Raw genomic sequence first — 10,224 nt, forward strand, 5'->3', positions numbered from 1 at the left:
ACCCCTTACTCTCCAGAAAAATAACATTACAGATATCAAAGGTCAGCTTGTGGTTTATGCTGTCCATCATGTTTTGAGCCTGAAAGTCTGTGCTTTGTTTCTTGAATCTTCCACTCTTCCACTCTACAGAAAAACAAAAAAACAAAAACAAAAACCCTAAGCCATGTATTTTACGTTCTGTTCTTCTGTCAGCATACAATGTAATGGAGGTGGTGAAAAAACCATAGTAGAAAGGAGAAGGCTAAAAATAGGCAGGACATTAAAAAAACAGCTGCTGGCTGAACAGCACTTTTTGTGTCTTGAGAAAAAGCATGAAATCTTGCTTATTTGCTAAAGCACTGACATATTGAATGAGAACATCTCAGGTGCCAATTTTAAGCAGTTTCCATATCTCTCAGCAGGTAGAGAAAGATGAGTCCGAAAAGAAGAAGAAGAAGAAAAAAAAACCCATTACTTTCCCAAAGGGAGTGATTATAGTTAGCTGTTAGTTGTGAAAGGTTGGAAAAGGCAATTTTGTTTCACATGGCATCATAATTCCTCCAAACCTTTGTAAGGACAAAACCATCACTTATGTGGTAGAAGTTTCTCACAGACTTAATATTGTACAGGCTCATCTTTCTCCTATTCATTTAAACTATGACATCAGCCATAATTCTCTCAATTTGGGCTGAGAGAAATCATCATCATCCAACGCTGAACTAAGCTTAAATTTAAGGTCATCAAAAATGCCCTAGTGGAGAAAGCAATTTGTACTGTCAAACTGTATCGGTTACCAACTCCACTATCTGCCAGTCCAAATGTGAAGTGTTGAGAACAGGACTTAGTGAGAGACTGAAGAGGACAACCACATGCAAAAGTCACATACAGTTTTAATTGAAACAAAACCATGCACAGGTTACCATCATCTACACTACAAGCCTGCCCTGCTGAGGAGAAAAAGAAGAAACCAACATCCAGAATTAAGAATCTCACGAAAGACTCCAGTGTAAAGGACAACCTGACCTTGTCTGCCTTAAAAACAAAAACTTCATTCGCATGATCATACTCCAAAAAAAAAAAAAGGAAAAAAAAAGAAAAAAAGAAAGAAAAAAAAAAGAAAAGAAAGTAAGAAAAATAAGAAAGAAAACACTGTCAACTCCTGATGTGTTTTTTGAGGGTCTATTAAGAATGAAACAGTACAGTCACAAATGACAAGTTACGATCTGATTCCTCCATGAGCATTATCACTGTTCGTGATTAGAGGAAAACAGCTAAAAAACCAGGGATGGGTGAACAGCAAGTGGGGCCAAGACTCAAAGGATTTGGATTGGAAATAAATGCCCTCTTGTTTGCTCCCATTACCACTTAATACATTCATCACAATTCTTCTCATTTGAGGGTGACAACTATGGCATGAATAAGTCTGCTAGATGATGCTTGTAGTTACACGTTGCTGAGTTAACCATTAATTGATTCATGAACGTCTCAACGTCGATAGCTAGCACTTATTTATTGTCTAAACTGAGGGTGCAGTGGAAGTGATTATCCAAAGGCGTGGTTGCGTTGTTACTAATAAAACTCATTGTTTCCATGCTCACTTACATGTTACCAACTACATAAACTGCTAACAGGTTAGCAAGCCGTTGAATAAAGATAATGACAAAATTTGTGATCAAATAAGGGATATCTGTTAATCTCTAAAGTGTTAGCTGTCAGCTTCACGGAAATCATGGCAAAACTGGTAGCACGCTCAAGATGCAGTCAACCTCAGCTAAGAGGCTGCTGCTGGATTTGGTCCTGAGCTTGGGCTGCTAAAACAAGAACAAGATTAGGCTAAAATTAGCACCTTGTGTGACACATGCAACAACATCTAACACAGCTTCCTTCATTGATACACACTGAAGTGTGTTTTCACCTTAAAAAAAAAAAAAAAAAAAAAAAAAAAAAAAAAGATCTTTCACAGCGACCAAAAGCTGCTACCATCCTGGATTTTCTTTTCTTCCCTTTTTTTTTTTTTTTTTTCAAGAATACAGCACACAGACAAGTACACTCAATAAGATCATTTATGTTATTTTTTACAATCTGCATGTATAACAAATAAAGATTTAAAAAAAGAAGATTAGTAAGATGTACAGTATTTTTTTGTATCGTAATGTCTGGTCTGCATGGTGGGCAAGACCCAGCCCTGCATCCATCTTTTTCTGTCCAATGGAAGCTCCCTGGGGAGGGAGGGCTCACTGGCTGTTGCAGCAAGAGGGGAGGGGCCTGGTATACAAGAAGGGATAACTTGAGGGATTTTTTTTTTTTTTTTCAAGAGTCTTGGAAAAGAACAGGAATATTTTGAGGGTATGTATGTATGTATGTATATATGTATGTGTGCATGTGTGTCTAAGTGTGTGCGTATGTATATCTCTGTAAGTGTCAGGATGTACACGTCTCGGATGGAAAGTAGCGAAGTGAAGGGATGAGAAGGAAGAAGAGTAGAGGAGGAACTGGGTGCTCAGTTGCTGTAGACCTGTCCCTCAGGAGGTTGGGGCAGCTTCATGTTCTCCTTGCACATCATGAGACGCCGGAGTTCCTGCAGAACCACACGAATGCTGTACGAGTTCTGCCACTTAGCCAGCGAAGACACCGCTCGCATGTCAACCTTAGGAAAGCAAAAGACAACCAGACGACAGGCAATTCTGAAAAACCTACCATCAGATTCCACTGATCCAACACTGCTGAATGAATGTTGTGTGAGATTTATTCATTTCAATTGATTTTTTTTTTTTTTTTTTAAATTACCTCTTCCCAAGAGCACTGATTCCAATTGTCTGTATATACATATTCATGTTCTGTAGATACACATTCTGCTACGATCTTTGGCCCCCACTGTCTACTCTCCATTTGCACCCTTAAAAGTGCAAGACACGCAAACCTGTCACTAGGCCAAAAGGATTTTCTGTAACTCTAACCAATGTTGAAAGTCTGATCATTTTTTTCAGTTGTTTAGCTTTGATTCCCAAAATTCTACAGGAAAAAAACCAAAAAAAAAAACCAACTTTCACTAGCGAGCTTGCTTCCCTCCCTCATGCGGACACTTAACTTCCCAGCACTTACCACCCCGTTTGAGTTGTGCACGCCGTTCAAGTTGATCTTGGTGACAAATCTTACAAAAGGGGGTGTCTCAGGGTATCGTGGGCCACATTCCACCCTCAGACTGTACATCCTGTTCTCATAGATTGTCTGAAGGGAGCAAGTGAGGTGAAGTTTAAATAAACATAATGCCACAGATGTCACCATTTATAAACTCCAAAACAAACAACAACAAAAAAACAAACACACACACGCACAGACACACACACACACATCCAGGTTACAACCAAACCAGTAAACAAATTGATGGTTTCAACACTGTTTTGTTTAATACTATAAACATCAGCTGCACGAGAAGGTGCTAAGCAGTCATTTGCCATAGCATAGAAAGTCACAACAACCTGTGCGGGCTTGTTTCTGGGTAAAGGCTATTATTGGACTATGCTGCATTTTGAATGGAAAGTTTCCTCTACGAATACAGTTTGGATAATGTCTAAGATCAAATCATAATCTGAGATTAATCTGCCATGTATATCATCGGCCATACACTGATGCTACTTTACTATGCAAATCTGATTTTCTCAAAAATTGTATTGTGTTTGCTGTATGAAAATTAACAGTTGGTACTTCCAGATGCAACGAAAAACAAGTTTAACAACAAAACAGCAGGTCTCAAACGACATTCTTATCACATTTGTCAATCTTTTCCCTTCAATGTGTCTTTCTGTGACTACATTCATAAGAAAAGTGGTGGTGTTTTTTTTGGGGGGGTGGAAAACAGGCTTCTCAAGTTCTAAGTTATCTGTATCTACAAGAAGCTGTACCACAGTGTTGCAGTCATTTGAAATTTGAATGGGGTCAGGCCAAGGACAGTGCACCTGTGCGTGTTCAAAGCTAAAAGGTGACACTCACCCTTGGTGGTCCGATGATCATTCCTCTCCAGCGGGTCAGAGTCATGTCCTCATCATCCTCCAGACCCCAGCTCACTGTTCCATCTCCAACTCCTTTCTGGCCTTCTTCCAGCTCCTCCAACAGCCGGAAATTACGAGGGACTTTGACGCCTGGAACGGTTGACAGACACAGAACTGCAGATAGATGCAAACTAGGTAACCACATATGGTAGACGGTCTCTCTGCCACACTAAATGGGCACTTAAGCACCCAGTCACTCAACATGCAGACATAAGCTTGTCGTTCCGTTAAGCTTCTCGTTCTGTAATGACAATTCAGCCCCCAAATTATAGCTTCATGCTTTATCTATCCAGTGATACATCTTTACACAGCTGATAATCCCTATCTTTGAGATTTGATTTACAGAATGAATGAGTTGTATTCATTAAGTACTGCATTAATTAATTTGTGTACTCTCATAAACAACCAACACATTCATAATTACTCATAGCAGGATCTTAAGACTCCCACGGTGACCTATCATGACACTACTCTTATCGTGTGACTGATTAATGATTTTTCGCTTTCCAGCCTATTCTGATGTATGATTTGAAAGTGATGCAGAGGTAATGCTTTCAACCATTAAATAACAATCGAACTGCCTGCTATTTAACACATTATCACATCGTACTTTTAGTGAAGTGAAACAGCGAAATACTTCGATTGATGTCTAGCGTAAAACATACTATTTGGGCGAGAGAGTTAACCCTATACTAAACAACACTGGATCAAAACATAATGGTGGCCAACTAGCTGCTTCAGCTTCAAGACATTTCATTAGTGGTAGGACTCAACAGACAGACAATCTACAATAAAGAGCGGAAAGTCAACATAATATAGCCAGTTTCCTTGCCAACGGTCGCGACCAATGTAAGTATGCAGGTGTACAGTTTCCTAGAATTTTCTAGCTCGCCTTGCAGGTTGTGTCGGTCTGTATGTCATGACGATGCAGTTGAATAAGCTAACCAGCTAATAGGCTGAGAAAGTTCCGAATTTACAATTTAAGAATGTATACAAAAAACACAATATGACTCAAGTAAAGCCAGGCATTTTATGGTACACTCTTAGACATTTCAAATAGGCGGATACTTGAACGAAGAGTGGCAAAATTGACACCAAAGATACAAACTGAAGGAGCTTGTTATAGTGCGCAAAATACCCGGCAGAGCAAGCTCGGAAACAAGCTACCCACCCACATTTCTACAAAGCTACAAATACCACGGCGTAGACCAGATAACCAAAACCAAAACCAAATTACTCGACAAAATTTCAACAGCATGCACATTATCAATCAAACACGTATTCATCACTGAAGTTATACATGTCTATAAAAATTTGAAATTAGTTTACCTGATCCGGCGGCGGCCGCCATCTTGTCGCTATGTAGCGGGAACGCGCACGTTCCAGCGCATTGGTCGAGGATAGGACAGATAGCTAAACATTCTGCTGCGCCAATTTAAAATAAATAAATAAACGGATAAATAAATCAGCAATACACAAAAAGTAAAGACGTCCATATCGAAAATAAACTTCTGCCATCCTATAGAAGTTATATAATCATTAATGAGAGAAAAAGAGTACATAAATGTTTCTTACAAGATGAAACAGCTAAGATGTTCCTTGTCGTATAAATCATGTGGATGGACTATTAAAATCTCGCCACAAATAAAGGGACACACCCTTTCAAATGTGGTGCCCATGTAACTGACACTACAAGGTCCTCAAAAATTTTAAAGGTTGTAGTCTTGATTTGCTGAATCATCATATTTCAGATTAACTGATGCAACTTCATTCAAAGCATGCTTGAGTGGCCTTTAACACAACATGGACATATGAATGTGTGTGCAGAGAGTAATAAAACCGGACAAACCAGGATGAAAATACCACCATGTCACAAGGTCAAATACGAAATTTAACATTTGGGAACTTAATTAGAGAGTGAAAATAATCGTCGTCTAAATCAGTCACCCCAAAGAACTTAAACAAGAGTTTTCTTTCTTTGTCTTTTTCACATCAGAACCGGAGGCTACGCATCAGCACGGGTAATTATAAAAATAAAGGGAACACTAATAACACGTCTTCAATGCGCCTTAGCGTAGACTCTACAAGTATCTTTATTGCGTGAATTCTGATTAGAGGGATGTGACACAATTGTTCCAAAACAAATGTCATCATTTGGTGTTTTGTTAACAGTCGTGAGCATCCATCTCTCTGAAGATCTCAAATAGTAGAAAAAATTACCCTCTCACGGCATATATATATATTTTTTTTAAGTGACACGTATATTAGAATTAAAGACCATGCAGTTTCACCATGTCCCATACTGATGATATGTTTCTCGTAGAGTTCGCGTCAACATGATCTTTTTGTTACTATTGCTTATCGCTTTGAGCACCCTTTGTCTTTTTAAAATCCCTTGCCAAATGCGTACTAACAACTGCACGTTTTATGAAGTTACTGAGATCTCGTTCTCATGTAAAGATATCAGGTGACTGACTTTGTTCAGAACTTTTTTTTTACACAAAATCCTGATCACACAGGGATTCTGCCTCCTTACCTGAGTCAGAAACCACAGTAGTGTGGAGGCACCTGCATTCAAGATTTTTTTTTATACCACTCATTTACCTGCTTCCCTCATTTTGGTAGGTACCTGATAATGTCCACAACGTGACATGGAGCCTATCTGCAGGTGAGCTGATACGGTAGAACACTGCCCTCATGTGGATAAAAAGCTATCGAACTAGGATGTGCTTGAGAAAGGATTCGGGAGTGCCTTTCAAATACTGAATCTGAGATATTAAACTGAAAATTAAAGTCCCTTTAATCCATGATTTGTCTGCAAATTAATAAGGTGTGCAGGAGTTTCTTTCTCATTCATTTTGCATAATACAGCAGGGTTTTCATTTCCATATTTTCATTTACCTAAAATTCATTAATGTACATATGTAAAACCTCGACAAGAGAGAAATTTGGAACAAACATGGTGTTTCAGAAATATTTCATACATCCCTAGTAGCATACTCTTGATGAGGACTAGAGCCAAGTTAAACCTCATATTGCAATACTGATTGTGCATTTTAATAATGATTACTGGGTGCATACTCCAAACAGATATTTACTGACAAGAACAAGGATGTAGGTCAATTGTCTGCGATTCTGTGAATATAACAAAGTACTCCTTGGTAGCACAATGGTCTTCTGTGTTTAGCATCCTAAAACACACAAACAACATCAAAAGACCACACAAATTAGTATAAAGAAAAAACTCGAAATATAATTTATTGCACATTTAAAGATCACATAAAGTGGCACAAGACCCATTTTAAAACTAAATTGGTTGCACAAAAAATAATTTGTCCGTTACAAAATCATCATTCTTCTCAGATTTGTCTTTATCTCCTATTTAGAGTTAGCAATTAAAATGCTTCCGGAATGGCAGGCCAGAATCTGCATAGGCTTGGGGGAAACAAAGAAAAAAACAAAACAAAACAAAAAAAAAAAACAGACAAACAAACAAAATGCTATGTTGTACCGCTGATGCAAAATAAGAAAGTCCTTGGCATTAATTCTTTTTTTTTTTACATAACTTTCGGTCAGCTACAGGCAAAGTCAATACATCTGTTCGTATGTAAAAGCACAGAGTGCAACAGGTGAGAGACAGCTCTGAAGACATACACAGATCAGAAGCAGAGTAGAGCTGCAGACTGCACACTAGTTCAATGGGAACAAAGGACTAAAAGAAAAAAAAAAAGGATACAAATGCTCTGCATACATGTTGCTCGCATCCAGGAAGATTCTCACACTTTGACACAGCTTTATCACAAGAGACGAGTGTGCACTTCATTACACACACACACACACACACACACACCCATGCACGCACACACACGCCACCTCTTTTTTTCTCTTTTCATTGAGAAATCTCTTCTTGTCCTGGATGCATTTAGCAGCAGGCTCAACTCCTCATACAGTGTTCCACCTCAGACTCCACATTTCCAAACAACAACCATCACTGTACATTCTCCCTATTCAACTCAACCACCAGAATATACATGGTGTCCATTATGCGGCATTATGTAGCAATTATTTAAAGCCACTGAATAAAAGACTTTGAACAAAAGAGGAGGAAACCTTAAGGATGCAGTTTAAACCATCATAACATGCATGCCAGCAATTATAACTGCTCAGAGACCCAAGTAATCAGACCATACCTTTTACCTGTTGAAACATCTCAAATTTCTTCACACTGATCATCATGAAAGGTCTTTGTTTTTGTTTGTTTTTTTAAAAATAAAACCTGAAGAGCGTGTTTTTCCATTTTGCTTCCAGTGACCTCAAAACCTCATCATGGTCACTAGCTGACATTATTGCTATAGTCTTCATACTGGGATGTTAGAATACAATTTGATTGGCACCCAAACACTCAAAGGCAAACCCCACAGATGTTAGGGAGAGTCTGAGCCTGGCTCTGGGGTTTAGATGTGGGACAGAATGATGCCAGAGAGGAAAATGAATCCATTTGGAAGCCCGCTTGCACATGCTCTCTTACTATGGTGAGGCATCCATTCGAGACTTTGTGTCTGTGCATTCTAGGAAATTAGTTTAACTCTACTTGTCTAATATTACAGAATGGGTGAGAACACAAATCAGCAGTACCAAAAGCTTCAGTGGGTATTTGAAAATTTAAGGGTAGGTGTACTTTATTAAGATGATCTACTTTATTACTTCCCAAAGAGGACTGTTTGATATTTCTCTAAAGACTGAGCACGGAACAGCCACAAAGCTAATGGGTCCAGCATCACATCTGATCGAAGAAAAAGGCATAGAGCAAAGATTTTGGCAGAAATTAACGATATGTGCCCACTCTCAAAATGTTTGATTTTAGCTTTCAGTTTACAATGAAGAACCTTCATTTCAAGGGGTTCTCCCTTCCAAATATTAATATAATACAAGGCCAAAATCAAATGAGGTTACATAGTGAGATACTGCTATATACAAAGAACTAGTGGCAAAAGTTAACTATACTTTTACTAAATACAAAAGGTTGACATGCACAGTAGTTCTAAAATGAGCTCTTAGAGTTAAAAAAAAAAGAAAAAAAAGACAAATTTTCCAGCAGTGTTTTTCATGGTTCAGCTGATTTTGTACATAAAAGGTGAGGGCCAGGGAATTGCCAGCAGTCAATACACAGTCTTTTTTTTTTTTTGATAGTAATACAATGTCAACCTGTTTTATTTATTCATTTGAGGCATTTTTTCTTTACTTATAGCATATTTTCAAAATTCAGGTAACAAAATGTTAAATTACATATACAGACAGCAGTAAAAATATTCATATGGCTTTTGTTGACACAACAATGCAGTAGCTAATTTAGGGCCAGTTTCACCTTGATCTGACCTTGGAGTTGGCAATCAGTAGTTTCTTATCTTTTTTTTTTTTTTAAGTGTTTATTTTAATCTGTTTATTCATAAAACCTCAGCTCACCTGAACTAACAGTGAGAAAAGTGGTAGTTTCTCTGTAAGTGAAACTGCCCCTTCAACCCTTCCAAACTCCTTAGGCGGCCATTTTAGACCTCTGTTTTCAATGAGCTGCCATGGTAACCATTCACTGCCTATACACAAGTTCTCTCCATGAGATCTCAAAATCACCACCATATTCCAGTTAGTACATGATTCATATAACATATTAAGAAATGTGAGATAAATCCAAAAAATGAAGGAAAGGGAAACCTGAAGTCCCTCCTGAATGGACAATTTTTTTTTCTTTTTCTTTCCTTTTTTTTTTCTTTTTTACAAAGGAACATTACACGAGCCACAGCTTCTCCAGTGTTCTCTAATCCAGTGCAAAATTTGAGCCTGTGCTTTTTAATGACAGTGGAAAACAACTCAAAATGATGAAAAAGCCGTAAATGATTTTATTTTGTGATTTTACCTTCATGGTTTACCTCTTGCATTAACTTCTACTGGAATTTGAATTTGTTTCAGGACGTAACTAAAATCGAGTTTATAAGAGAATAGTTACATCTTTTGACAAAGTCTCCCTATCAGAGTCAAGACAGTTAAAAAAAAAAAAAAAAAAAGGCCTTGCTTGTCCTGTAAAACTAAAACAAGATTGAGGCCAGCCCGTACCATAAAGAGGAGAATCAGAACACACACTCCCTAAAGTAGCATGATCCCATCTTCAACAAGGGGTGTTTATCTGACAACTGCCAGCTGT

At 38.1% G+C, this 10,224-nt stretch overlaps 1 protein-coding gene across 5 annotated transcripts; it reads right to left on the reverse strand.

Moving 5' to 3' along the window:
• Positions 1–2,091: 2,091 nt before the first annotated feature.
• On the reverse strand, positions 2,092–5,403 carry ube2v1 (ubiquitin-conjugating enzyme E2 variant 1). Of its 5 annotated transcripts, none has more exons than XM_030777075.1 (4): positions 5,358–5,403; positions 3,970–4,118; positions 3,082–3,207; positions 2,092–2,626 (listed from the first exon to the last, which is right to left on the reverse strand). In XM_030777075.1, the coding sequence occupies exons 1-4, from the start codon at positions 5,377–5,379 to the stop codon at positions 2,480–2,482; spliced, it is 444 nt and encodes a 147-aa protein (XP_030632935.1). In that variant the 5' UTR covers positions 5,380–5,403; the 3' UTR covers positions 2,092–2,479. The 5 variants fall into 5 exon arrangements, with proteins under 5 accessions (XP_030632935.1, XP_030632933.1, XP_030632932.1 ...); XM_030777073.1 differs by having other exon boundaries at positions 3,068–3,207; positions 5,358–5,388; XM_030777072.1 differs by having other exon boundaries at positions 3,970–4,109; positions 5,358–5,379.
• Positions 5,404–10,224: the final 4,821 nt, after the last annotated feature.

The sequence above is a fragment of the Chanos chanos genome, chromosome 6 (assembly GCF_902362185.1).
Source record: "Chanos chanos chromosome 6, fChaCha1.1, whole genome shotgun sequence".
NCBI lineage: Eukaryota > Metazoa > Chordata > Actinopteri > Gonorynchiformes > Chanidae > Chanos > Chanos chanos.

What these genes read in the sequence shown, in the direction of transcription:
- ube2v1 (XM_030777071.1), bottom strand. Translation starts at nt 5,379, where the DNA reads ATGGCGGCCGCCGCCGGATCAGGTAAACTAATTTCAAATTTTT. An exon ending in TGATCATCGGACCACCAAGG is followed by an intron (nt 3,208 to 3,969) that starts GTGAGTGTCACC and finishes TGCTCCCTTCAG; the next exon opens with ACAATCTATGAGAACAGGAT. An exon ending in TGCACAACTCAAACGGGGTG is followed by an intron (nt 2,627 to 3,081) that starts GTAAGTGCTGGG and finishes TGCTTTCCTAAG; the next exon opens with GTTGACATGCGAGCGGTGTC.